The sequence below is a fragment of the Cavia porcellus genome, unplaced genomic scaffold (genome assembly GCF_034190915.1).
Source record: "Cavia porcellus strain 051 isolate PalLab524CR breed Dunkin Hartley unplaced genomic scaffold, mCavPor4.1 scaffold_16, whole genome shotgun sequence".
Taxonomy (NCBI): domain Eukaryota; kingdom Metazoa; phylum Chordata; class Mammalia; order Rodentia; family Caviidae; genus Cavia; species Cavia porcellus.
Genome location: NW_026947499.1, coordinates 24040994 through 24066490, shown reverse-complemented (window position 1 = coordinate 24066490; position 25497 = coordinate 24040994). Strand labels below are relative to the sequence as shown.

Here is a 25497-nt window from a genome sequence, read left to right as displayed (position 1 = left end):
TTTAGAAACCAGGCATGTTTTAAATATGTTAGCACAATATTATTAACATTAAATATAGAACATAAATAAGCCTTATAAATATGAAACATTACAAACTGTTAAAAAAAAAAATCAATAAATTAGTCACGCAGCTCCAAGGAATTCCCCCACAAGCTTCTGGGACCTCCCTTCCCGGAGGCCGTTTTCAGCATGAGAAAATTCCACAATGCGCCACCAGAGGGAGCAGTCAGCTGTGCAAAACCAAGACTGGTGCATCTTGGGGCTGGGGGAGCTCCTACAGAGAACATACCCCAAGGCTGTTTGCACCGTGTGTCCAATTTTCAGAGAATTTGATATCCACCTTACATCACAGAGTCCCAGAAACTTCCAGGCAGAGGGAGCTTTAACACAGTGTCCAAATTCCTGGCTTCCCAAAGAGGAAACTGAGGTAAGATCATCTGCCTGAGGTCACTCGGAGAATCAGGTACGAAGTTGGGAGCTGAGCCTCAATCCCCTAGACCTGCAGATCAGTGCTTCTTCTAGGACGCACTGCCTCTGCCGTAGCTGCCGAAAGTGTCCAGCTGTCCAGGTGTCTAGCCTGGGCAACAATGAGGCATAGGAGGCCAGCCAGGGCCCTGACCTCCCCTTGGAACCCTGCCACCACAGAAAGGAGGAAGTCTGGGGGCAGGAGCTCCACAAGTCATGAGAGGGAAGGGCCTCTGGGGAGTCTGAGGGGCAGTCAGCCCAGCCATGAGTCAGCTTGTGTCATCAGACCCCTGAATCAATGGAAAGTCGGCCCCTTATGGCCTGACCTGGCTCCCCCACCAGGACTGGGAAACTCGGGCTGGGGGCACTGCAGCCTAGCTCTCCCCCAAGCCCGGCGGAGGTAGAAAGGGCCCTAGCAGCTTCACTTTGTTTTAAAGTGCACTTCTGAGTGGTGGGGGACAGAGGGAGCAGATCTGGAAACCCAGAGAGGAGACAGAGCATCCTACACCAGTTCCTCACATCCCTAGAGCACCTGCTGTGTTCTTCACCCGCAGGTGACTGCTGCTCAGACTATCAGGACAACTTCTCCCTGGGCACAGGCCTCTTGGTTCTACTGCAGGGCCTGGCCCTGTGTGCCACCCTGTGAGGAGCCTGACTGGGGCTCTCCCTCCGGTTACGACTTGGGCTGTCTCCCCACTTCCCAAAGATCTGCTCCACGGAGCCCATGAAGTGGTGGTAGCCGCATAGGAACTGACAGCCCTCCACCTTGGCTTGGAAGGTGTACTGGGCAAGGGTCATCGGCGTTGCCTCTGGGCCAGGCAGTGGAGCCTCTGTTGTCTCCGAGTCATCAGTGAGCAGTTCTGACATGCAGTAGATGTTGTTCTTCATACCCTGGATGTTCTGCCTGGTGTCATGCAACTCTGGCAAGTCCTTGGCCTTCAAGAGCCTCTGCTGTAGAGTAGCCAGTCCCTGCAGGACGCCATCCAGCGTGTCACTGACAGTCTGCAGGAAGCCACGCCTGCTCAGCGCCCCCAGGGCTTCCTCACTGGGGAAGGCCTTGGAGCACTCCGTGCAGTATCCTCTCAAGACAGGCGTGTTCAGGCCTTGGGCACGCATCTAGGGGAACAGGAGAATCAAAGGGTGCATGCTAGAGCCCCAACCACACACACAGATGAGCCTGCCATGGCTGCATTTGAAATACTAGACCTGACACATCCCTGTCTGATCTTCCCATCAGACGGAGACCAGAGACCTGAGGATGATGACACTAAGATGACACAGGATGAGGTGGGAGCTAGGGAACCTGTGCCGTCCCCTCAGCTTCTCAGGGACTCAGTTTCCCCATGCTGTCCATACTGAGTGGGGCCTGGGCCAAGTCCTTCCTGTGCTCACTCCCTTGATGACCCCTTGCCATTCTCTGAGGCTCAGATGCCACAAGGGGACTGATACTCACATAGGGCTGCAGGAGGCAGCTGGTGTCCTTCATGAGGTGCGCCAGGCTCTGGAGCTGGCCAAGGAGCTGCATGTAAGAAGAGCCGGAGCATCTGCGCATGGCCACTGCCGCCTCCACCGCCAGGCTCAGGAGCAGGAGTCCAAGGACCAGACCTGGGGCAGAGAAGGACAGCATCACCTGATGTGGTGAAGAAGCTATAGGTGGGTCCCCTGGAGAAGGGCTGCAGAGGGCCTTGGGGGGTGCCCAGCTTGTCCTGGGCTTGGTGCAGTCTGGGGTAGGGACTGAGTACTGGACAGGAAGCCCAGGAACACCCCAGGGACCACTACCTTACCCGGGAGTCACTGCCCAGACCCGAAACAGGGTTCAAGGGGTGGTAACTAATTTAACACTCAGGCCTTTGAGTGGAGGCTGCAGCAGGTCTCAGGCTCAGCCAGGTCTCGGTCTGCCCACATCCCAGTCCTATCTCAGGTGCTGACAGCAGGTGGCTCGACCTCTGAGCTAAGTGCCACTCATGGCCCCAGGACTCATCAGCCACCCTGTGCCCCTTGTAACAGACCCTGGGTCCGAGATGAGTATACTAGAGAGGCACTTGGGCCAGCAGCCCCGAGCAATGGTGCTGAGCACTATGCACCAAGCCAGAAAGAGCCAGGAGAGTCCACTTTTCCTCCCAAAGGGTCAGCATAGTGAAGACATGAGATATCATCCAGTATGTGTGCCCATTTTGCTGACAGATAAACCAAGTCACTGGAAGAAGTCTTGCCTGGATCACAAGCCAGCCTTTCCTGTCTCCATAAGCGGGCCCTTCTGTCAGGGCCGCCAGGGTTGCCATGATCCTATGGCAAGTTCCCAAGGGGCTAGAGCAATTACAGCTCACTGTCCCCTACCCCCACGGGCTGCAACAGCCACGTGGTCGGAAGGGCCTGTGGCGCAATGGCCCGGAAGGCAGTGACACCATCCTTCCCTTCCTACCAACCCCGCGGCACTAAGGGGAGGACCAGCTGCTGGGAAGGGTGCAGGGGCAGGGCGCCCAGGCGTGTAACCGCTGGCACCCCTGCTACTTCCCCAGGTGTCTTCCTTCAGGCTCCGAGAAAGAGACCCACAGCACGTGTGTGACAGCAATCATATGGGACCAAGAGTTGGCAAGGGTGCATGACCCGACCCACAGGAACCATCGGGGAGCCTGGCCTGATCACCTGGGGCCTGGCTTCCAGGTGAGGCTCCCCAGGTTGGTGAAAGTGAGGGCTTGGGATGATGTCACAGGGCTCCGTGCACCTGTCACCGTGTGGGTGTGGCTGTCTGTGTGTGGCTGTGTGGGCTCCAGGGCTCCTGGGCCCCGCTGACTTTCCCTCTGCCCCAGACCCTGAGAATCAAATCGGGCCAAAAAGGAGCCCCTGTCTGCACACGTTGCCTCACTTCCCTGCCGAATCCGGCAACTTCCTGCCCCATCCGCACTTCTTCCAGGGCCTCCTGCGCGCCGGCCTCCTCCTACCCATCCTCTCGCTGGCTCCAGTATCCCAGAGTTGCCTCCACTTCTCCTCCCCCAGAAGCCTTCTGGGTAACCCCTGCCTGCACCTGTGGGGATGCTGGGTTCTCGGCAGACCCTCCCCTTGCCCGGCTCCCAGCACTTCTCTCCTCAGCATCCTTCTGCCCGGTGCCAGGCTGACCCAAGTCCTTGAGGGCAGTGTGCCTTGCTCGGCACTGGTGCCCTGGGCACAGCACCAGGCAGCTGGCTCAGAGGAAGGAAGTACTTACTGAACAGCGTCCTCCATATGAGCGGTGTCCGCATGCTGGGTGCTGGTTCTCTGGCCCGTGCCTGCTGGGGGTGATACCTTCAAGCTGGGAGTCCCGCGGGCTGGCAGCCACTTTATGCCCGCTGGGGCGATTGGCCAACACCTCGTGAGGTGGGGGGGAAGGGGGAGGGCAGGTCTTCTGGGAACATGACCCCAAAAACCAAAGTTTCCACGGCGGCCAACGGGCATGCTCCTCCTCCTGTTTTCTTCGAATTCGTTCTTCGAGGTCAGCCCCACGCCCAAGGATGATGCAAACCGCAGCTTCAGGCTTCTTAAGGTAAATGGGGAGCAGGGACGCTGTGCCATCTTCAGGGCACATCCCAGGGAAGGAGGCAGAGACTGAGAGCCAAGCATCTGGAGGCCCCAAGCCAGTCATGGTCCAGGAGCCTCTGGCCAGGCAGGACACCCGAGAGCTGAAGGGAGCAAGACATCTTCCTTATTGAGCGCCCTTCCTGGCCTCTTGCTGGGGCTGTTGGTACATCTGTGAGCGGAAACCACTGGGCCCTGGGCACAGAGCCAGAGCCAGACCCAGGCTGGCAGCCCCGAGATTGTCCCCAGCCAGACTGCCCCATCTCCATTCCTTCATTAGCCACCCCACCAGCCTCCCACCCCAGCCCTCTGCCCACAGCCATGTCCTTTCTCTGAGCGGGGGTGCTCTAAGAACCGGGCACATGAGCAAAAGAAGCAGGAGATCGGTTCTCACGACTTCTGACACGCTGTGTAGCCTGAGGCAAGTCACGTAACCTCTCCGAGCTTGAGAAGCCCCACCTGGGGGAAAAGAAAGAGAAAAGAAAAGCATTTCCTACACCACCTCCCCGGGCTGGTGCCGTCGTGGACATAAAAGGTAAAGAACCTGAGAAGGGAATAGACAAGACGAAACTCTAATTCCAAGTACTAGCTGTCGACGCTAGGATGGGGGCAGAGGTGGGATGGGGGGCGGAGGAGATGGGGAAGTTGTGAGCTCAGAGGGGAAGCCTGGGAGGGGGAGCTGCTGCCCTGGCGGTTGGAGACAAGGTTTCACTTTCTCTGAAAGATAGCAATCATGGGTTGGTCCCTGCTTCTCAAAGCTGAAGGCATCAGAAGACGCCTTGGAGACAGCACCCCCCTGCTACTTCACTGGGTAAACTGAGGCATGGGGAACAAGGACAAGGAGGCACAGGGGCTGGCAGACACCTGCAGGAGCTTCCTGACAGCCCCAGCACATCTGCTAGAACTGGAGGAGGAGGATCCCTGGCCTGTGCACTCAGAAGGCTAGAGAGACAGGGCAGAGCCTCAGGCCGGGACTGCAGCAACCAGGGAAGCACTGAGCCTGGAGTGCCCACTGAAAACTCAGAGGCAGCCCAACCAGAGCTGCTCCCGGCTGCTCTGCAGGCTTGGCCCCATCCCCATTCATGTAGTCATTCAACAAACCAGTAAAGGTCTCAGCCACTCCCAGGTCCTATGGATCCCATAGTAGGCAAAACCAGACCCAGCCAGCTGCTTCACACCCCCGCCCTCCCTGCATACAGCGTGGTGCTCACTGCACAAAGCCTAACGCCACACCTTCCTCATCTCCCTGGGCCAGTTCTGGATTCTCATCCTAAGAATGTCACTTCCACTAAATTCCTCATCTCTGCTCACCCACGCAGTGCTGTTTTCTGGGGCCTTGGCCGAGCCAAGATCCTTCTCCATTTCACATCCCTGATCTCATCTTATAGTGGCCTGGGAGAGAGATGCCTCATCTCACTTTAATGAGGAGGTGCAGCCCCCGGAAGTCCAGAGGCCGGCTCAGGGCAGGAGAGCCTGATCTAGTCACGAGCTGCCTCTTGGCTATTGCTGCCAGGCTGTGACACTTGGGGACTCCCAAATATCTTCACCTTGTTCTGGAGTCCGAGCCGGCTGTATTGTCTCTTGGACTTAAAAGGGCTCAGAGGCACAGAGCGGGAGGTTGCCCTCCTCAGGCTGCATAGCGGGAAAGGCGACTTTCAGACTGAACCCGTTTAATTTGAAGGACCACATTCTTACCACAGAGTTAATCAGAGTGTCGAGTGTGGGCCCCCAGCTCGAGTGTCAACAAAGGCAAGCATAGTTTGCACACGCATTTGTAGGAGTTGGGATAATGTAGTGACAGCTGTCCCGTGACAACCACAAGAGATGGGTTCAGCAGCCCCATCAGTGTCTCTTACACAAAATGATGTAGCACTTGATAGACTTGTCAAATCTGCTGCCCTTCGACCATTTATCCTCTGTTATTTTTTTATTTTGTTTTTTTAGTTTTTTGAGACAAGTTCTTGCTCTGTAGTCCAAGTTGGCCTTGAATTCACTATGTAGTGCAGGCTGATCTCAAACTCACGGCAATCCTCCTGCCTCAGCCTTCTGGGCTGTGAGTGCTGGGATCACAGTTGTGCACCTGGCTTACCCTCTGTTTTTCAATGTTATGAGTATAAAATATGTACAACTAGACAGGCATGTTGGTGCATTTCTATAATCCCAGCACTCGGGGCGGGGGGGCTGGGGAAGGAAGGTCATAACAGGGGAAACCTTCAGAGGCCTGACTATATTTCCAGTTTGCAGGAGGCTGAATCTGCAGGCGCAGAGTCCACAGACACCAAGGTTGCCCATGCCACAAGCTAGGAGGATTCAGCAACGAAATTTATTTTCTCAGTTTTGGAGACCAGAAGTCTGAGATGGAGGTGGCAGTGGGCTCGGTTCCTTCTGAGACCTCACTTCTTGGCATGCAGGTGGCCTGGGCTTGCTGTGTCTTCACATGGGCAGCGCTGGTCTGTGAGCTGTCCGTGTCCTCATCTGTTTGGACGAGGACACCAGTCACAAGGATTATGCTGCACCCAAAAATTTGTTTTACCTTAATCACTTCTCGAAAGGTCCTATCTTCAAATGTAGCTGCATGTACAGACACCAGGGATCATGAATTACACCCAGGGCTTTGGGAAAGACATGAATCAGCCCATAACAGCTTGCAGAAGGCAACACGGTTGGAGCGCTGCAAGAAGTGGGGACATTGGTGGAGGGTCCAGGGGATGCATAGTAGGACAGGGAGTGGCCAGTGACCAAAGGGGCAGAGGCCTGGTCCCTCGACCATCAGAGCAGAGGGTGAAGGAAGATGCGTCAGCATTTCTAGTGAGGTCAGTGCCTAGTGACGTCCCTCTCACCAGCAGGAAAAGCTTGCAACATGGCCTAGCTAGTATAAATAGGACCCAACCACAGGGCCCGGGCTATCCCCCCCTTTGGAGCCACGTCAGCCAGCTCCGCGTGATTTGGAGAGGAAGAGGACGGGTTTGGTTCCTCAGAACTGCTGTTCCTCAGCCTCTGGGGGCCACCACCCTCTGCAAGTGGGAGCCCTGCTCCTTTAAGTACAAGGATAGGACCTGTGATGGCGTGGGGTAGGAGGCGGAATCCACTGGGTAGAAGGAAAGTATCCCTCCCTGGGGTGGGTACAGAGAGTCAAGCTCCAGTCTCCATCTGCTTGGGAGCCAGTGTCTTTGACACACTCATATCTACTTTCTGAGCCTCAGTTTCCCCTGCATAAATGGAAATGACATAATAATAAAAGACAATCCAAGCCCTACTCACAGTGGTGCCTGACTGTAATCCCAGCATGCAGGAGGCTGAGGCAGAAAGATCGCTGAGAATTTGAGGCCAGTCTGGGCTACATAGTGAGCTCAAGGCCAGCTTGAACTGCATAGTGAGTTTGTCTCTAAATAAATAACTGCAAAGAATTAGAATCAACATTTCTCCAAAATCAGCACAAAAGGCCAAAAAGAACATGAAAAGATCTTAAGAGCCAAACTCAATAGCACTTACCTATAATCCCAGCTTCAGAAAGCTGAACCAAGAGGATCACAAGTTTAAGTCCAGCATGAACAACTTAAAGATCCTATTTCAAAATAAAGTTTAAAAAAATACTAGGGAGGTGGTTCAGCAGTGGAGCGCTTGCCTAGCATGCACAAGGCTCTGGATTCAAACTCCAGCACCACTTAAGAAAAGAAAGAAAGAAAAAAAGAAAGAAACAAAGAAGGAAGAAAGAAAGAAAGAAAAGCAGCAAGCTTGGGGCTGGGGATTTAGCTCAGTGGCATAAGCACCTGCCTTGCAAGCAGGCGGTCATGAGTTCGATCACTGGTACCGATAAAAAATGAAAAAGACAAAAAAAAAAAAAAAAAAAAAAAGCAGCAAGCTAGGCATGATGCTGTATACGTGTAATCCCAGGACTCTGGGAGGCTGAGACAAGAGGGTCTAAATTTGAGCACCCCCTGGGAAAGTTAGCAACTTAAAGTCCAGGGATGCAGCTGAGTGCAAAGTCCCTGAGTTTAATCCCCAGTAGTAGAAAAAAAAAGTACCTGACATCATTAGCTATCAGGGAAATGAAAATTCAAGCCAAGATGAGATAGCATGACATACTCACTAGTCTAACCAGAATCAAAGACAGATAATAAAAAGTGTAGATGAGGGTGTGAAAAAACTGAAACCCTGTACACTGCTGGTGAGACTGGAAAGCAGTTTGGCAGTTCCTTAAATGGAGATATTATATAACCAATAATTCCACTCCTAGATTAATACCCAAGAGAACTGAAAATATACACCCAAAATTTTTTTAATAAGAAGAAAATATATATTCACAGGCACGTTTGCAAATGGCCATAGGAGCAATTATTTACATTCTTCAAAAGGTACAAACTAATGTCTGTCAGTGGCAGATGGACAAACAAATCTGCCACCTACCCAGTAATACAATGGGCTAGTAGTGAGTCACAAACGGGAATGAAGTACTGACCCTACAACATGGACACACCTTGAAAACGTAGAAAGACAAAGCAGCCAGACACAAAAGACCACATGTTGTATGTGTCACTTTACACAATGTCCTGAATGAGCAAATGCAGAGACAGAAAGTTGATTAGTGGTTGCTGAAACTGAGGAATCTAGCGATAGGAAGTGACAGCTAAAGGACATGGGTTTTTTTCCTGGGTGAGGCAATAAAAATATTAGAATTTGCCTGGAATTCCAGCACTCAGGAGGCTGAGGCAGGAGAATTGCTGAGAGTTCAAGTCTAGCCTGCAATATGTAGACTGTCTCAAAAAAATTTTTTTAATAGAATTAGATAGCAGTGATGATTGCACAACTTTAAATATACTAAAACCCACCAAATTGTATAAATGTGATGGTACATAAATTGCATCTGGGGGGCTGGGGATTTAGCTCAGCGGCATAAGCGCCTGCCTTGTAAGCAGGCAGTCATGAGTTCGATCCCTGGTACCAATAAAAATGAAAAAGACAAAAAAAATAAAAAATAAATTGCATCTGAATTTTTAAAGATACAGGGCAGGGGCAAATGGTACCTCTTAGCATAGTGTAATTCAGTGGGTTGATGGTTACCTACAGCTGGTGTCTGGTAAATATGTACCCAACAGCCACTGGGGCAGACGAAGACACATATTTGCTTATGTCACAGGCTGGCGTTTGAGGGCAATTGGGAAAGGCCGTGTTACATAAACTCTGGCGTGAGGCAAGGATTGACCAGTTCAAAGAGGTCACCCTAGGCGCAGGAATCCCTTGACTCACAATCTGCCACTAAATCCTTCTGGGGCCTGGCATGGCCACAGATTCAGGAAACCATGTCCCGTGTCCCCTGTGTGGGGTGATGAATTCCCAAATTGGGTAAGTGACCTGCATTCCAGGGGCCTAGTCTGGAGGTATGGCAAAGACAGACAAACTCCTCCCTTCTGCTCCCTGACCGCTTTCTGACCAAGATCTGTAGCTCCTTAGCCCCCAGCCTGCCACGAGGAGCCCCTGGTGGGGAGGAGCTGGCTAGGCGGGGTGACCATAAGCACCCAGGCTAGGTGGCGAGATGAGGTGCTCTCCTGCTCTTCACCCTCTTGCTGACTCGGGCCCCACCACCACCGCCACGCCCTCTGAGCCCAGGTCCTGCCTGAGGTGACAGGTCAAAAGGACCAACAGCCCTCAAGGGCGAAACAGAGACCCTTCAGTGGCTCTCAATACTGAAATACCATGCTAAGTAAAAACAACTCTAAGTATTAAATGGAATAAGTCCAATGGGGTCCTAATTTTCTCACGACAATGTACAATACCTCTTTTGTTTTTGTTTCATTTTGTTTTTGAAACAGGGTCTCACTCTGTAATTCAAGTTGGCCTTGAACTCACTAGCTCAGGCTGGCCTCAAACTCATAGTGATCCTCCTGCATTAGCCTCCCAAGTTCTGGGGTTATAAGCATGTGCCACCATGCCTGGCTATAACACCTTTTTTGAAACATCTGATTCTTAATATGTTTGGGTGCCACCAGCACAATTCCAGATCCTCTGTGTGCAGAGCCTGGGACGCCTCCTTAGGAGCCAGGATCATTGTTTCTGTCCTGAAAACAAGGAAACTGAGGCCTAAGTGACAGAATCCTGAGAGAAACACCAGGCAACCCTCCAGAGCCAGGAGATCCACCTCCAAGCCCAGGGGATTGTGCAGGACTCATGTTTCCAAGTGGCTCAAGGGAAGCAAAAATACTTGCTCTCCTAAGGGGCTTGGGGAAAACAGCTCACCCAGGGAGACCAGCCTGAAGCCAGGCAGACAGGAACCAGGTGAGCCGAGGTGGGTGTGCCTGGAAGCCTGATAAAAACAGAAGAAAACTGGCAGGGGGGTCACCCACACCTCCTGGATTTTGCTGCCACTGTAGTGCCTAAGAAGGGGCTTATGTCACACAGCCTGGTCACACCCCCTTGCCTGAAACATTTTCCTGATTTCCTATTGTTAAAGTCATTACCATGCCACCAGGCTCTGTCCCCCAATCACACTTGCACCCCTTCTCACTCCCTTCTTCCTTGGTTCTCAGGGGTGGTCAGTTTACACCTCAGGGCCTTAGCACATGCACCCTGAACATTCTACCTACTGAACTGCCACCCAGACATCAAGGTCCAGCCCTGGTTTTGCCTCTCTAGGGAAATCCCTGCACCGACCTTCTTGCACCTATATTCTCAGCTCCTCTGAGGCTCCCAGAGCACCAAGCATCCCTCTGTGTAGCACTCTTCAGAAGTGTGCATTTTGTAAGCCAGGAATGGTGGCACACACCTGTAACCCCAGCACTCAGGAGACTGAGGCAGGGGCAGGAGGATCACTTCAAGTTCAAGGCCAGCCTTAACTACATAGCAAGACCCTGTCTCACTCCCCTAAAAAGCAAGTGTGCATTTTTTACAAGTATGGGTTTTCTCCCCAGCCAGACTGTGAATTCCAGGAGGGTGTATGCTGTGGTCTGACTCTTCTCTGTCTCTCTGGTATGCGGTTAGGGCCACAAAATGTAGTATGTCTAAAGAAATCCTTAGCGAAAGCTAAATCCTTAGTCACCCAGCTGCAGCCAGCTGCAGATGCCCCAGGAAAGGTGAGCGATAACTCCAGCCTTCAGGACAGAGATGCATCCCTGCCCCACATCTGGTGCACCTGCACCAAGCTTTCCAGAAGCACAGAGCCTTCCCGCTGGGTCGATCAGCTTCTTCCATAAACGTTTCCCACAGTGCTCCTGGTTCCTTTCCCAAGGAAATCTGATTTCTGCCATTCTCAGTGCTCCGCAGCATGTGATCCCAATTCTGGGTAGCCTCGATTTGAAAGACGCTGACTTTTTCCTGTATGATAACTTCTTTTAAAAACAAATTCAGGATCTGCTTTTTCACCCATTGCAGATTGCAACACTTTCCTGGAAAACAAACTAAAAAAGAAAAAGCCAAAGCATTTTTCCTGTTTCCTTTAAAGAATTCATTTCTGAATAAATTCCACATGCAAGGCACAGATAGCCTCACAGAAGGAGACTGGTCTTCTAGCACAAGAGACAAGATGCTATTCTGTAAAAACAAAAGACAGATCACAGTGGCTTTTCAGTCCCTCATTTAACCTATAAATTGGGGACCAGACAGGGATAAATCAGCAAGAAAGTTATAATGGTCAAGTGAGTTTGCATGAGTGCTTTATGCCAGCCAGCTTAGTAAGTGTGCACACACGCACATACATGAACCACTCCCCATGTGCAAGGGACTGGAAGATCCACTTGAAGACCCACTTGTCAGAGACCTGTCTTTCTCCTCAGTGAGAAGCCCATGGCTGCAGTGCCTCAGGAGGTGGCACCTGACTAAGCCTGGCCCTCACAGCACTCAAAGGTCTGCAATGTAACTATACGTCCTGAGAGGACCAATCAGAATCCTTCTCTGGGACTGACATCACACGCAGGAAGCATGTCTCTGCCAAGTGGCTGGGAGTTCAGGTTTTTTTTTATTTTATTTTTTTTATACTGGAAATTGAACTCAGGACCTTGCGCTTGCCAGGCAGGCACTTACACCACTGAGCTAAATTTCCGGCCCAAGTTCAGATTCTTGACACCAAGAAGTAACCCTCACAGAAAGCAGATCTTCCCTGGCCCCTCAGGGCTAGAGTTGAATCCTGCTGAGGGGCTCAGAAGGCAGCCAGCGCAGGCAGGGAGCTGAGCCATCTCCTTGAGCCCTGTCCCTGTTGAAATCAGAGTCAACCCTGGGTGTGCCCCAGCCACACAAGGCAAGATGCAGTCTCCTCTTTGCTGATTGAGTTGGTTTTCTGGCACCCGGAGCTGGGAACCCCTTCTCCTGCACAGGGCTGAGGATGGGTGGGAGGCGTGGAGGAGAAGGAGAAGGAAGGAAGTGGGTCGAGCTGGAACTTTCTTTTGGTGCCAGCCACCTGGGCACAACAGTGCAGCCAAGGTCACGGCTTTGCTGCATGGAGCAGCAGCTGGAGAGAGGTGGTGGGAAGAGGCTGGGTGCCTGCAGGCTGGGACACAGAGGCGGTGGGGCACAGAGGCGGGACTCACAGACTGCCAATCACTGCCCCCAAAGAAATGACTTGGAGCGGGTGCTATGGAAAGAATTGCCTTCTTTCCCCTCTTGTTCTTAGGGATACTGTGTGTTGGTTTCATGTATGTGCATGTGAGCACACTCAGGGATACTTAGGGTTCTTAGGGATACCCTGGCATTTTGCTTGCTACCAAAAAGAGAAATCATGCAGTTCCAAGGAGAGAGCAGGTCATAAATACATGCTGTGTCCAAGGATCTACCGGTGGCCATGCAATAGGTGGTGGGGTATGACCTGTTGGGATCAGGTCACCCTGTCCATAGAAGGAACCTGAAAGGAAGGCAGAACGATACGGTATTACCCGAGTGTTGAGCATCGCCACAATCTACAAAGCAGAGCTTAAAAGCAGAAAGGTACAAACAGCCCAAGTGTTTTTTTAAAAGATAATGAGTCAACAAAATGTGATCTACTCATACCATGGAGAATCGTTTAGCCATGAAAAAGGATGACATACTGACATAAGCTACAGTGTGGAGGAACCTCAAAAACATGAAGTGAAAGAAGCCAGACGCAGTTACATGTTGTATGAGTTGTGTATATGAAATATACAGAGAAGGTAAGTCCACAGAGACAGAATTCATGTTGATAGTGGCCAGGAACTGGGGAAATGGGACTAGGTGGTGACTGCTTAATGGATACAGGGTTTCCTTTGGGGATGATAAAAATGCTTTGGAACCAGATAGAGTGGATGTTTTACAACATTGTGAATGTGCTAAAAGCCACTGAATAGTCACTGTAAAATGGTTACTTTTCCCTTCAGTACTGGGGGTTGAATCCAGAACCTTCACACGAAGCTACATCTCCAGTGCTCCTTTAAAAAAAAATTTTTTTTTTTAATTTGAGACAAGATCCCACTAAGTTACCAAGTTGTATACGCCGTACTCAAACTTATGATCCTCCTGCCTCAGCCTCCCACAGGGGTGGGATTACAAGCCTGACTACCACCGGACTAGCTTAAAACGCTTAATTTTATATTATGTGAATTAATTCTAAATCTTAAAAAATCTAAAAGTAAAGCTTCAAAACACAGCAAGGGCTAGAGATGTAACTCAGTGGTAGAGTACTTCCCTAGCACGGCAGTGTCCTGGGTTCAATCCCCAGCACTGCAAAAACAAAACAAAAAACCAACAACAAAATTAACCCCAGGACAAGCAAGGCAGCCAGAAGGCAGTAAGTCAGGTTGCAGAGCACAAGAGCAAGTCAGGGAGCACCCCAGCCCCTTCCTGTCGAGTCGCCCAATGTCGGCTGGTCCACAGACTCTTATTTGCAGACTAATATAAGGCCAATTTAATTTCAAAGGCCAGGTAGCGCCAGTTCTGGATAAGGCATGAGGGCAACCTGCAGGGGGCGCCCTCTGCTGTGGAAGAAAGGCAAGCGCAGGGTGAGGCACCGGGGTGGCAGGACCCGGATGCTGGTGCGAGCTGGGTGGTCTCTGAGACTGACATCAGGAGCACGGGTCCGTCATCAGGGAGGGAGGGGTTGTACTGGGGAAAATTTGCCCAACCAAATGAAAAGGGAACTGAGGCCAGGCAGAGCAACAGGGAGCTGAGGGCAGCAACACAGGTGAGGACAACCACAGGCTGAACTGGAAAAGCGGGGGTACAGACTGGCAGAAGCATGGGACTGGAAGGCAAGGGGTGGACTGCACAGTGGGCAGGGGACAGAGGCAGGCCTGCTTGGGACTACAGACAGGGGAGGAGCAGAGACTTGGGCAGAGGTCAGGCTGAGGCTGGTGTGTGAAGCCGGGGGTGGGGGATAAGGGCACCAACCCCGTATCCACTGTCATGGAGAGCACAGGGGACCAGGGAGACAGCTGGCACAGCAATGTCCCTCTTCCATTAGGGAGAAGCAGGGAGGGCAGAGCAGATGAGAGTCCACAGTAGAGAACTGGACAGGAGGAACATGGGAACATGCAAACTTGAAAGATACCCATACATGTACACACCTTCACTTTCATTAGTAAAATAAACCCAGCCCCAGCCAGGTGTAGTACAGCACTTTTAATCCCAGGTACTTAGAAGCCTGAGGCTAGAGGATTGCAAGTTCAAGGCCAGCCTGGGCAATTTAGATCCTGCCTCAAAATAGGACCAGGGGTATAGCTCAGAGGTAGAGCACTTTCCAAGCATGCGTGAAGCTCTGGGTTCCATCTCTAGTGCCACAAAAACAAACCAAAATAAAAACGCCCCAGCCACATACAAACAAACACAGGTCCTCATGCTAATGTGTGCGTGTGCATGCACACACACAGAGATGCACATGTACAGATGCACATACAGACATACCTGCAGGGACAGAGCCAGGGTCACAGCTGATGTTCATACAATGCAGATGCACATACAGCCATAGATATCCAGATGTCCACCACAGAAGCTCAAGTAACAGCCACATGGGGACACATACACACATCGCTGTTAAAACAGGCTCATCTTTAACTTTTTAGCGCTTTTATAAAGAGACATGGTCTTGCTCTGTTGCCCAGATTGGCTTTGAACTCCTGGCCTTAAGTGATCTTCCTACCTCAGGCCCTGTGCCTGCGACTAACAGGTGAGACTCCAGGGTGTGCACCACAGTGCTGGCTTACGCAGGCTCATCTATGGTGACATTCACTGCAAGCGAAGCTCTGCTCCCTGGCACCCATGCAACACACACACACACACACACACAGCTGCAGGACACCACAACTAACCCACAGGAGGAGTCTCCAGGCACCTCCTTAAGAGTCAGCACCAGCCGGAGCCCTAACCTGGGGGCCCTGCCGGGGAAAGTGAGACACAAACCACAGCAATTGCCCAACACACACAGCCTGCCTAGCCCAAGGTCAGAGAGGAGCCAGGGCAAGGCCTCGCGTGCCTGCCCACGCATCCGTTGCCACTGGTGGCAGACACTCGGCCACTGGCCACCGACAGACAGCTGGGATTGCAAGGGATCTTGCAAAACCTTCCCCATCCCTCAGAGTTCAGCTGAAGTGTCCCCCCACCCCCACCCCTGGGAAATTCCCCGGCTTCTGCAGACATGTTTAACCTTCTTTCAGACCACTGGGTTTTACTGTGCCTGGCTGTGTGGCCTTGGGCAAATCACTTAACCTGTCTGCCTTTCATTCTTAGCAGTATAAAATGAGAATAACAAAAGTCTGCATTGAATATATATACACAAATGTTTAGATTCTTAAAAATTCACTATAGTAAAAGACATTTTGCCATTAATCCCCTCAAAATACTTCCAGACTTCGAACACACTTACTCTTGCCCTTTTCTGAAGCAGTTCTAGAAGTCCTCTTTCATGTCTTTATGCAGTATGATTAAAAAAAACATGGTGAATACTGCTGCCGAATGTCATCCAACAGAAAAAGAGGCTTATCAACACATTATAGGGCTCAGTGGCATAAACACCTGCCTGGCAAGCACAAGGTCATGAGTTTGATTCCCAGCACCAAAAATAAATCAACAAACACACTCGAGTGGGTCCTCACCCACCTTATTCATCAGATCTGACACCCTGCGACTTCTGGCTCTTCCCCAAAGCCAACACTGATTCAGAACATCACAGCAGCCATAGCAGTGCAACTAAAGACACAAAGGAGGATTTCTGGAACTGCTTCAGAAGGTGCAAACATGATGGGACAAGGGGACATGGTGGCTGGTGTTTATAATCCTAGCACTTGGAAGGCTGAGGCCACGCAGATGGGATAAGTGTATTTGACGTGAGGGGGAGGAGTCTGAGAGGGATTAGTGGCAATGTCTTTTACCGTAATAAAATTACAATTTTTTAACATTTACCATTATTTCTATTCACACACCAAATGTGTGAATCCACAGGGCACACTGTGCCCCTGCACCGAGGAGGGCGCTGAGGGGATCGGGGTAACAGCTTCCTTGTACTCACAGCCACCTGTGGATGGGCTCCTCTCTCCTGTCCCTCCTTCCTGGGCTCAGGCAGGGTTCCCCAGCAGAACCCTGGGGTCTGGAAGAACATGCAATTTTTTCTCTCCTCCATGATGGACCAAGACACCCTATGGGGCCGTTGGCTACTGCAATACTCAGCCCTCCCAGCAAGCAAGGAAGGAAATGAAGGGTTGAAACTGAATTTCTGCACCCTGTCTTGAGGAAGATGGAAGAAGTCACTTGTTCCATAGGGCAAAAAGATCCAAAGAGTGGAAATGGGCTGCCGCCTCTTGCCGGCTGAGGTTCCTCTCTCCCACCCACACCCACCCGCCCAGGCCACCTCCTCCCAGCAGAAGCTGGAGCCGGGACTGGCTGTAGAGCAACTTCCTGCTACTCTGGGGATGGTGGTGGGGCTCACTTGGGCAGCAGCTGCCATCACACACGGACAAGCACCCAGGTTCTCTGCAATGCCGATGCTCAGGCAGTAAGGGACTGGTAGGGCTGGGAAGCGAGGGCTGGGTCCCAGCAGTGCGCCCCAGTCCTAGAAGTGAATGACCCACACTGAGCCAGCCCAGCCCAGGCTGACCCCTGGTTTCCTTTGCCCCAGGACACCCTAGAGGACTGAGTGAGAAGAGGATAGGATTTTGAGTCCCCACCACAGCCTGTAGGAGCTCAAGGCCCATCAGTGAGCTTAGGGTCACATGCCTAAAAGGCGCTTCCCTTCTGAGCCATGTTCCTGGGGGACCTCCCAAATCCTGTGTCTCTGACCCTCATGGGTTTCCATCTCAGCGCACCCTGAGTGGACCCCTGTACTTATGATGTGCTGGATGGTGAGGTCTGGCCCTGTGGCCTGGCCTTGAGACCCCCAAAGACATTAATCCCGAGTGCTAAAAGCCCTCCACATAGACACACTCAAGTGAGTACACTGACATCTCGGCCCAGGTGTGCATCAGACTAGCCTCTTGGCGGGGCCTGTAGTCCGCACTCAGGTCAGGCCCATGAGCAGCCCCAAGAACTAGGCAAGCACAAGCTGGGACCCGGTTTAAGGGACTGGATGAAGCCTGAGGTCCTTCAGTAGTCACAGTGACAGAAATACCCAAGCCAGACAGTGACTGACACAGGTGATCAGTTGCTCTAAGTGGGACTTGGGGCCGAGTGCTCTAGCTGCAGGTTAGGCAGTCTCTACCTCCAGTCCAGGACGCTTCCCAAGCCAGCCACACACTTACACTCCATTGAGAGGGACCAGGACTTCGGCCATGCTACTCTCATCACAGACAAACGCCAGGGAAAAGCCCCCTCCCAGGGTGGCCAAAGGAGCTACTTCCTGGGTCTCCACGCACATGGGGCAAATGGGGCTGAAGGGAAGGGCCGGCCAGGTCTCCCCCCGCTCACTCACCAGGCTGAAGCCATGCTCTTGGCTCATCTGATCTGCAGCCGGAGCCCCGGCTCCGGGATCCTAAAGGAGCAGAGCAGGCACACTGCCAGGGGCCTGGTTTCTGTCCTGGCTTTTCTGGGGAGCCACCACAACCTCTGAGTACACAGAAGTCACACCCTTCTTTGTTCCCAAGCAGGGTGGTTCTGGACTGAGGGCACCTGATAACCCCACCCCCACCCCAGTGCATCTGCTGTGGGGCCCTCCTGGGCTCAGGGGAATCCTGGCCCCACAGGGAAGCAGCCCTTAGTGGAGGAAGACCCTGACCCAGACGTGCCCAGGAGCAAAGCCCTCAAAGACAGAGTGGGCTCCATGTGGTCTCCAGGCCCCCATTCTGTCCTACTGGTCCCAGTCTCAGAATAGAGAAGCCTGGTGGCCAGGGCTCTGCCACTGCTCTAGGAAAGCCCTGGTGGCAAGAACTGACCCATCTCTCTGCCATCAAGACAGAATGCAGGCCAGACCCAAAAGAAAGCAAGCTGGAAGAAAGGTGCCCTCAGGCCCTCCTTCATGTTCTGTAGTACCCAGCCACACAGGAAAGCTCCAGGCAGGAAGGGCCTGCTCATGTAAAGAAGCTTCTGGGCTACTCTGGAAGCCGCACGGAAGGCAGAAAGGAGCCAGATTTCCTAAGCGGACAGTCCTGGGTGGCCCTCTCCTTGGCCAAGTCACAGCACACCTCCCAGCTTCATTTCCTCATCTGGAACATGGAGATGATGGTTCACTGGGGGCTCAGGACACTGCCGTGAGAGGCGAGTGAGAAGCAGTGAGCCAGGCTCTGCTACACGGGGAGAGACTGGGACCTCAAACAGAGAAAGCCATGGCTGAGACTCAGATTCAGATGATGTCCAAAGACCACATCCGGCTAGGTCAATATAAAGTCCTTTATTAATACTCAATTAGAAGAGAGAGATGTAAAAATACTTTTCTAAGAAGCCCCAGGATGGGGAGGCACTGTCAGAATCACCTGGCCAGGTAGGCACCCCAGCCAGACAGGATTGGAGCCCTCCTGGGGGGCAGCAGGCCCCAGGGAGCAAGAGGGAATGGCTCAGGCCTCAAGCAGGGACTGTGCAAATGCTGAGGCCTCGCAGGGAATGATGGGGTTGGGGCGTGGGCCCCGAGCACCGTATTCCCCTGCATGGGTGGACATGCATGGGCCAGCACCTGCCCACTCCAACTGGAGGTGCACACACATGTCCACTAGAGAACAGTGCCTGCGTGCAGCTTACACACAGAGAGCAGTACAAGGGGTCCCCAGGTAGGAACCAGAGATTGAGGAAATAATAGCTTAAAGAAGTCTCTGGAAATCCAGGGATGACAGACAGCCAAGCTCCCTCCAAGCCTTAGGAGCCCAAGCCTTCCTGCCTTCGCTGAAGGACAGCAATGACGCTGCTGATGCCATCCTCAGGCACCTAGGGGTGGGATAAGCAGGCAGAAGGGAAGGTTAAGACTGAATCTGGCCAGGACTGACCCAACTTCCTGGCCCAGCTGGTACTACCTCCTACCCACTCATCATAACCCTAACCCTAACCCTTCTGGGCCTCAGTTTCCCTCCAGGAGCTCTTACCCAAGCCCACAGTACTCACCAGAGCATGATCAAAGTTGAAAGTGCTGATGTAGTAGGCAGAGATGTCAGCAGCAGCCAGGGGCCCAGCAATCTGGGCAACGATCCCACATTCATCTAAAGGTTGAGGAGGGACACAAATGACCACACTGGTCACTGTGGTTACCTTAAAGGTCTTCTGTACCGCCCCCCCCAACACAGGGAGCGGCCCTCACCAAAACCCAGGGGCTGTCCACCGATGCGCACCATCCTCCATAGCTCCCCGGAAGAACTGGTCAGCAGGAGGTTGCTGGGGAACCTGGACAGACAGACGGTGGGTAGGCAGGGCAGCCCCATTTGTCCCCATTCAACTGGGAGCCCCTGGGGAAGGTCTACCTGCTGGCCTGAGTCTGCACCCTGCCTTTTCACTTTCTGGGGCTGGCCTGGCGTCTGTAGCCCACCCAGGGTCGGGGGTCACGTACTTTTTCTGTGTCTCGGCGTCCATAACAATGGAGATGTATCCCTCAATAAGGGAGAAGGCAAAGAATGGGATGGAGCTGGATTCAGGGCTGGCCGAGGCTGCCTCTTTGGGGGCACTGGGAAAGCATAGGAGGTCAGAAGCTCTACAGGGCACCCTGCCCACTCCGTCTCCTCACCACCGGCCTCCAGACCCCAGGGAAGAGGCTGGCACTGGGGGCAGTGGGCAGGTTGCTAGATCCAAGGCCCTGACCACCTGAAGTACTGGTGAAAATGGGGAGGAGCACACTGAGTCCTGCTCATGCCAAAGATGAAGGACCCCAGGGGCAGAGAGCCTGGCCAGAGCCTGGCTCAGGGGTGGCTTTGCCAACACCACAGCAATGGTCCCAGCTTCAGGATCGGGACCATCCCTGGACATCAGTGAAGGGCACATGGACATCATGGGCCAGGAACCCTGGGACACTTGGCAGGGCACAAAGGGGCAGAGAGACATGGCAAGAGTGTAGAGAATGGTGGTGAATATACAGACTAAGCATACACACCTGTGCGAGTAAAAGAGGACATCGATGAGCGTGGTGGCAATGGCTGGCAGAGTCTCAGGATCGACTGTGAGGACACAGAAGCGGTTCTGCGGGCTCTGAATGGGATGCACCGTGGGACTGGGCCCTGCTATGGTAAAAGGCACCAAGTGAAAGACATTCATGGGCTGGGGCGACCTCTGGTGGCCAGCTGGGGAAAAACTTGAGCCAGGCAAGAGTCCTGTTGAATCAGCCTGGGCCTTCCCAACAGCCCCACCTCCTATCCTGAGAGGCTGCCAGGGTCTTCCGGTCTCCCAGCGCTCACAGTCGTGCCTATGCAAGGAAAGGGCCCCCGTGGGAAGAGGAAGAGCCGCCCAAATTTGAGTAGCTGGGTGCGGACCTCACCATGCTGGGTGCGGGGAAAGCCATTGCTGGAATCATCCCTAGCAACAGGCACAGGCTCCCCGCCCACCTCGCGGTAAATGTTGAACTCCTGGGCCAGAGTGTGGATCACTACCGACAGGTCCTGTTCTCGCACCTAGGCCAGAGGCAGATGGCAAACTATGTGGCTCCCTCTAGCACCCATGTCCACCCTCCATCCTGCCGTGATGTGGGAAACTCACCAGGATGAAGTCTGTCTGGTAAGTGGACAGCATCAGCACGGACACGTGGTGCTCGGCCAGTGGTGTGATGACAGAGCGCGCGATCTTGGTGACCCCAGCAGCCTGCACTGCCCCACCACTGTGAGAGGACACGTTCATCACCAGCCACGTGGCATCCGCCACTTGCAGGAACTCGGATGGGGGCAGTTCTGTGGGCAGGGGGCACATGCCTAGTTAGGGCCTGACCCTCTCTGATCCTGAATTTCCCTGTTTCATGCCTCTAGCAAAGTAAGGCCAGGTCTGGACACTGGGACATACTCCCCCTGCTCTGCTTCTGAAGCCTACAAATATGCAAAGACTGAGAAGTGCTTTATTGCTGGTTGGTTATGGATGAAGCAGCAAAGATCAGAGCTCCAGACTCAAACCCTGGATTTGAAGTTTACTTGCTATGTGGGGAAAGTAATTCGAGCCTGTTTCCTCATCAGAGCCTCAATTTCCTTATCTGTATAATGGAATGATATTATTCCTCACCACTGTTCTGCGGGGTAACACATTGTATCACTTTGTCACCACCAGGGGGCGCCATCAGCTCAGGTTTCCCTCTGCGGATGCGCTTCCCCTTTTGCAGCCTCGCGGTGGTTAAGTACAAACGGGGAAACTAAGGCCAGAGTGTAGCAATGGGGAAACAAGCCAAGCTCCAGTTGGCTAGTCTGAGACTAGGTCTATGAGGCTGGCAGAAGTGGGAGCCAGATGTCAGCTCCAGGGGAGGGACCAGGGCGGGACCAGGCTGGTGTCCAGTCCTCAGCAGGGGCCAGGGCGGGTGCTGTTCACCCAACCGCAGGCAGGAGGCCCCCAGGACCTTGCCCTGGGACGGTTGCCTGCTGCTGCATTCCTTCTCTAACCCTCATACTCCTGGAGTTCCCAAACCGGCAGAGGAGGAGCTGACCCGCACTGGAGAGATTACTTACTAGGGGAAATAACCCCGGAGGGCTGGGGGGATGGAACAGTGGCAAGAACTCTGACTCGCCTGAAAATGTAACTCAAATCCCTACTGGCCAAAGACTGTCGAGTGTCCCTCCCTCATACAGCTTTTCATGGGCTTTAAATTTAAAAATGTCTCACAGGACCCTGTTGGATCACCACCATAATTATATTCATTTTACCTAAGAGGAAAAAGCTCAGAGAGGGGAAGTGATTTGCTCAAGGCCACACAGCAAGTGTGAGTGGTGGAACAGGATTTAAACCCAGATCCACATCTTTAGATCTAAGCTCTTGGGACACTGCATTCCAGCATCTGATCACAATCCGGTGAAGAGGGGAGCACAAGAGACCAGACTCCCACCTTTAAAGCCCTCCTCGTCCACCATGAGCGTGTAATCTTCAGGGGTTTCGGTCAGGCTGAAGAACTTGCACCTGGTAGGAGACAAGGTGGGTCTTTAGCTTGGACGAAGAACGGGCGGGGGTGGGGTGAGGAAGAGGGTGCGCACATTCCTGACCCTAGGTCCCGGCCTCTATTTCCTCACTCGAGCAATGGGCTGCTCCCCTGCCCCCTCTCCGGGATCTAGGGCTATTTTCCACTTCCAAACCTCCCCAGGAGCCTCCCGCCCCTCCCCCAGGAGGGAGGAAAGGCTCACACCCGAGGAAGCAGTCTCAGGATCGTCAGACCTCGGGCCCCCTCAACCAGACCCTCTGACCTGATGGGAGACATCTGGAAGGAGCTCGCCGCAGAAGCCAGGTAGCAATGCCCCCACTTAACGCGGCTCGGAGTTAAGCTCTCTGCACGCTGTTTGCGCCTAGACTGGTCCTTGGGAGGGAGCCTCCCTGGGCCGGATAGGTGCTGGTGCCCAAGAGGATATGCCCCGGCCGGATGACAGGCAACCTCCCCAACTCACTCCACCCGCCTCGCAGTGTTCCTAATCTTCTGACCCCGGCTCGAAGAAACAGCAAAGCCCCCACCCTCATCTGCGCCCGGAACCCGGGCGCGCACCGGCTGCGGCGGGGCAGGAAAAGCAGCTTGATGAGCGGGTGGGTGTAGAGCCAGAGACCCTGGCGGGCGAGACTCAGCACCCGCACTCGGTGCTCTAGGATGTGCAGCTCCATTGCGGATCGCGCGGCTGAGGCCTGGCCGCTAGCTAGACCCAGACCGGAGGCGGGGTGGCGGGGTGGCGCCCGGCATTTAAAGGAGCCGCCGTGAGGCCGTAACCACGCCGCCCGCTAAGCCGCGGACCAGTCTAGCCCAGCGCCCAGTCAGACATCTGGCTCCTTGATGGCCACGCCCCACTAGGCTCACAACCAATGCAAGGTGGCCACGCCTCCTCCCAGAATCAGGAATGCACCCAGCTCCTAGCAGCAACGCTTAGCCCTACCCCGGAAGGCTCCACCCACTAGCCCTGGGTCTGGAACCACCGCCAGACCCTAACCCTTTTGAGTTCTCCAGGCACCGTCCGTGCCATACCCCCCTCGCCGGCTCCGCCCTTCCGCAGGTCTCGGGCTACCCTGGGTGCTGGAAGCAGGGGTCTTGTTCGTGCTTCAGGTACGCTGGTGGATAGACTGAAAAAGGCCTGGAGGAGAACCGGAGCTAGGCTGGGACTGGAACCGAGCCCCTGGAGCGTGGAGGGGCAAAAGCCAGCAGTGCAGTCCCAGTGACCCTGTTTTGCTTCCCAGTGTTCGGGTGCCTCTGTCCTTGCTGTAATGGCCCTACGAGAGCAAGGCCTTCAGAGCTGACTGAGGTGGTATCCTCAAAGCAAGGGGTGCCCAGGATTGGTATTGATAATACAACTCTCCACTTAGTGAGAAGGCACTTAGTGGATGGCCCCGTTTTTCTCACAGTCCAAAGTAGAAGGCTCCTAACCTCACAGAAATGTGAGTCCTAGCCACCTCTTTGTGAGCAACACAGTAAGAGGGCATTAAAGGTGGCCTGGGCCTCTGGCTTGAGGTCCCTCGATACTAACCAACCCAACAAGTACTTGGGCTAGGAATGCTCAAGGCACAGGCTCTGAGGGACAGGACCATGCAGTCAGCCTTCTTGGTACTCAGGACCTCAGGCCAGACTTTCCTTGGAGGCTGCCCCAAAGCCTGTGGTGGTTAGCAGAATCCAACTGGCCTGAACACATCTGAGGTGGTTTCAGGCCCTGGGAGTCCCCTAGCTGGCAGACACCAAAATCTTATCCAGCCTCCCACAGGTTTAAGAAAACTCCAAGACCGAGCAGGCATCAGCAATTGACTCCATGGCAGGACCAAGCATGCTCCAAAGAGCCTTGATTAGCCTCAAGTATCCTTAGGCCTCAGATCCAAGGCTCTGAACCAAGTAGGACAGGGAGTCCTCAGGCGTGACTGAGCCTGCCTGCTCTGGAGCCTCCACCACAGATAGATGGAGGCCTGGCTAAGCTTCATCCCTGACCTCTTGGGATTCTCATGGAACACTGTGCAGCCGCCATATCCTGGCCTGCCCTTTGGAGGACTAGGGGAAGGAGTGTTTCTCAAAGGCTGTGTCCTTCTCCTCCATGGCAGGTGCTGACTGGGGTGGGAAGCCACAGGAGTGAGGGGCAGGACGCAGGAAGTGGGTGGTCTGCCCTGAGTCTCCTCTGACCATTTGCTTTCTTGGCCTCAGTGTCCTTACTGTAGGGGAATACAGTGCTCTAGGCCCAGGGGATGCCTGAAACCTCACAGGGAGGCTTTGCTTCTCTTGCTCCCCCGCCCCCTCCCCCTGTGGCCTAGGCCCATCTTGGTCCCCTGCCAGGAACAGCAGCTATTGTTTGACTGGAAAAGCTGCTTCCTCAGCAGAAGGGGGGCCTCTCCCAGGGACACCCTGTCCTCCCTCTTCCTAGTCATTAGGTTGTGACCAAGCATCTGCCTGGCCCCTCAATGGAACAGTCTGGTCACCTGGTCAGGAGAGGAAGCTGAGTGAGGGACTGTGGGTGAAAGTGGGGCTCTGCTTGTAGGGGTGGTCCCCCTCAGCTCCTGTTTTACCTGTCAGACACATCACACAGCCAGCCCAGCATGGCTCATGGTAAGTGTTCAGTAAATGGAAGGCAGCATTTTACCAAGGACCCACACTCCCCCACTTCACCCATTGTCTGCCCTAAGCATATGAGGACATTCATGAAGCCTTGCAAAAAACTTTGTGCCAGCTCCTGAACCAGAATGAATACTTAAAAGCTAATTGGCACCCGGGGTGGGGTGGGGGCTGAAGCCAGCTCCTCAGCAACCCTTTCTCCCTTAGTGCTGAGTAGGGAGCAAGGCGTGGACAGTGGGCTGTAATCCAAGTGTCCCCAAATCCATGGCAGAAAGTAGACATGGAGCAGCAGGGATGGAGTGAGGAAAACCGAGAGCCAGCACAGAGGCGGGCCTTGGACTCAGTAACTCCTCTGCCAAAAGCATTCTCAGAGGCACACATGACCCAGGAGCTCCACAGGGTGTGGAGTAGACGCTGAGCTCCAGGGCAGCAGCCCTCCCTGACTCTAGCTGCACACCAGC

General features: G+C 53.5%; 2 protein-coding genes and 1 long non-coding RNA gene across 8 annotated transcripts; 1 reads left to right on the top strand and 2 right to left on the bottom strand.

Annotated features, from left to right (window-relative positions):
- Osm (oncostatin M) lies at positions 1-3805 on the bottom strand. Its single transcript, XM_013141526.2, has 3 exons — positions 3671-3805; positions 1919-2070; positions 1-1581 (listed from the first exon to the last, which is right to left on the bottom strand). Exons 1-3 carry the CDS (start codon positions 3702-3704, stop codon positions 1039-1041), a joined length of 729 nt encoding a protein of 242 aa, XP_012996980.1. The 5' UTR covers positions 3705-3805; the 3' UTR covers positions 1-1038.
- Positions 3806-4432: 627 nt separating this feature from the next.
- LOC134470677 (uncharacterized) lies at positions 4433-6555 on the top strand. The gene is made up of 2 exons (XR_010039723.1): positions 4433-4552; positions 4742-6555. It is a non-coding gene; the product is annotated as an uncharacterized LOC134470677 (long non-coding RNA).
- A 12196-nt stretch (positions 6556-18751) lies between these two features.
- Positions 18752-23245, bottom strand: Castor1 (cytosolic arginine sensor for mTORC1 subunit 1). 6 transcript variants are annotated; one of them, XR_010039722.1, is made up of 9 exons: positions 23009-23245; positions 22364-22434; positions 21043-21230; positions 20825-20957; positions 20444-20570; positions 19821-20020; positions 19661-19743; positions 19468-19562; positions 18752-19293 (listed from the first exon to the last, which is right to left on the bottom strand). XR_010039722.1 is itself a non-coding variant. In XM_005007267.4 (9 exons), exons 1-9 carry the CDS (start codon positions 23119-23121, stop codon positions 19225-19227), a joined length of 993 nt encoding a protein of 330 aa, XP_005007324.1. In that variant the 5' UTR covers positions 23122-23240; the 3' UTR covers positions 18752-19224. The 6 variants fall into 6 exon arrangements, 5 of the variants coding, with proteins under 5 accessions (XP_005007324.1, XP_003478066.1, XP_012997707.1 ...); XM_005007267.4 differs by having other exon boundaries at positions 19907-20020; positions 23009-23240; XM_003478018.5 differs by having other exon boundaries at positions 19907-20020; positions 20444-20567; positions 23009-23240.
- Positions 23246-25497: the final 2252 nt, after the last annotated feature.

Excerpts from the sequence above, each read along its gene's own strand:
- Osm (XM_013141526.2), bottom strand. The coding sequence starts at position 3,704 with ATGCGGACACCGCTCATATGGAGGACGCTGTTCA. Across the intron at positions 2,071-3,670 it reads CATATGGAGGACGCTGTTCA|GTCTGGTCCTTGGACTCCTG; the intron begins GTAAGTACTTCC and ends TCTCTGCCCCAG. Across the intron at positions 1,582-1,918 it reads GCTGCCTCCTGCAGCCCTAT|ATGCGTGCCCAAGGCCTGAA; the intron begins GTGAGTATCAGT and ends CTGTTCCCCTAG.
- Castor1 (XM_005007267.4), bottom strand. The coding sequence starts at position 23,121 with ATGGAGCTGCACATCCTAGAGCACCGAGTGCGGGTGCTGAGTCTCGCC. Across the intron at positions 20,571-20,824 it reads CTTTCCCCGCACCCAGCATG|CAGGGCCCAGTCCCACGGTG; the intron begins GTGAGGTCCGCA and ends CTTTTACCATAG. Across the intron at positions 20,021-20,443 it reads GTCCTCTTTTACTCGCACAG|TGCCCCCAAAGAGGCAGCCT; the intron begins GTGTGTATGCTT and ends ATGCTTTCCCAG.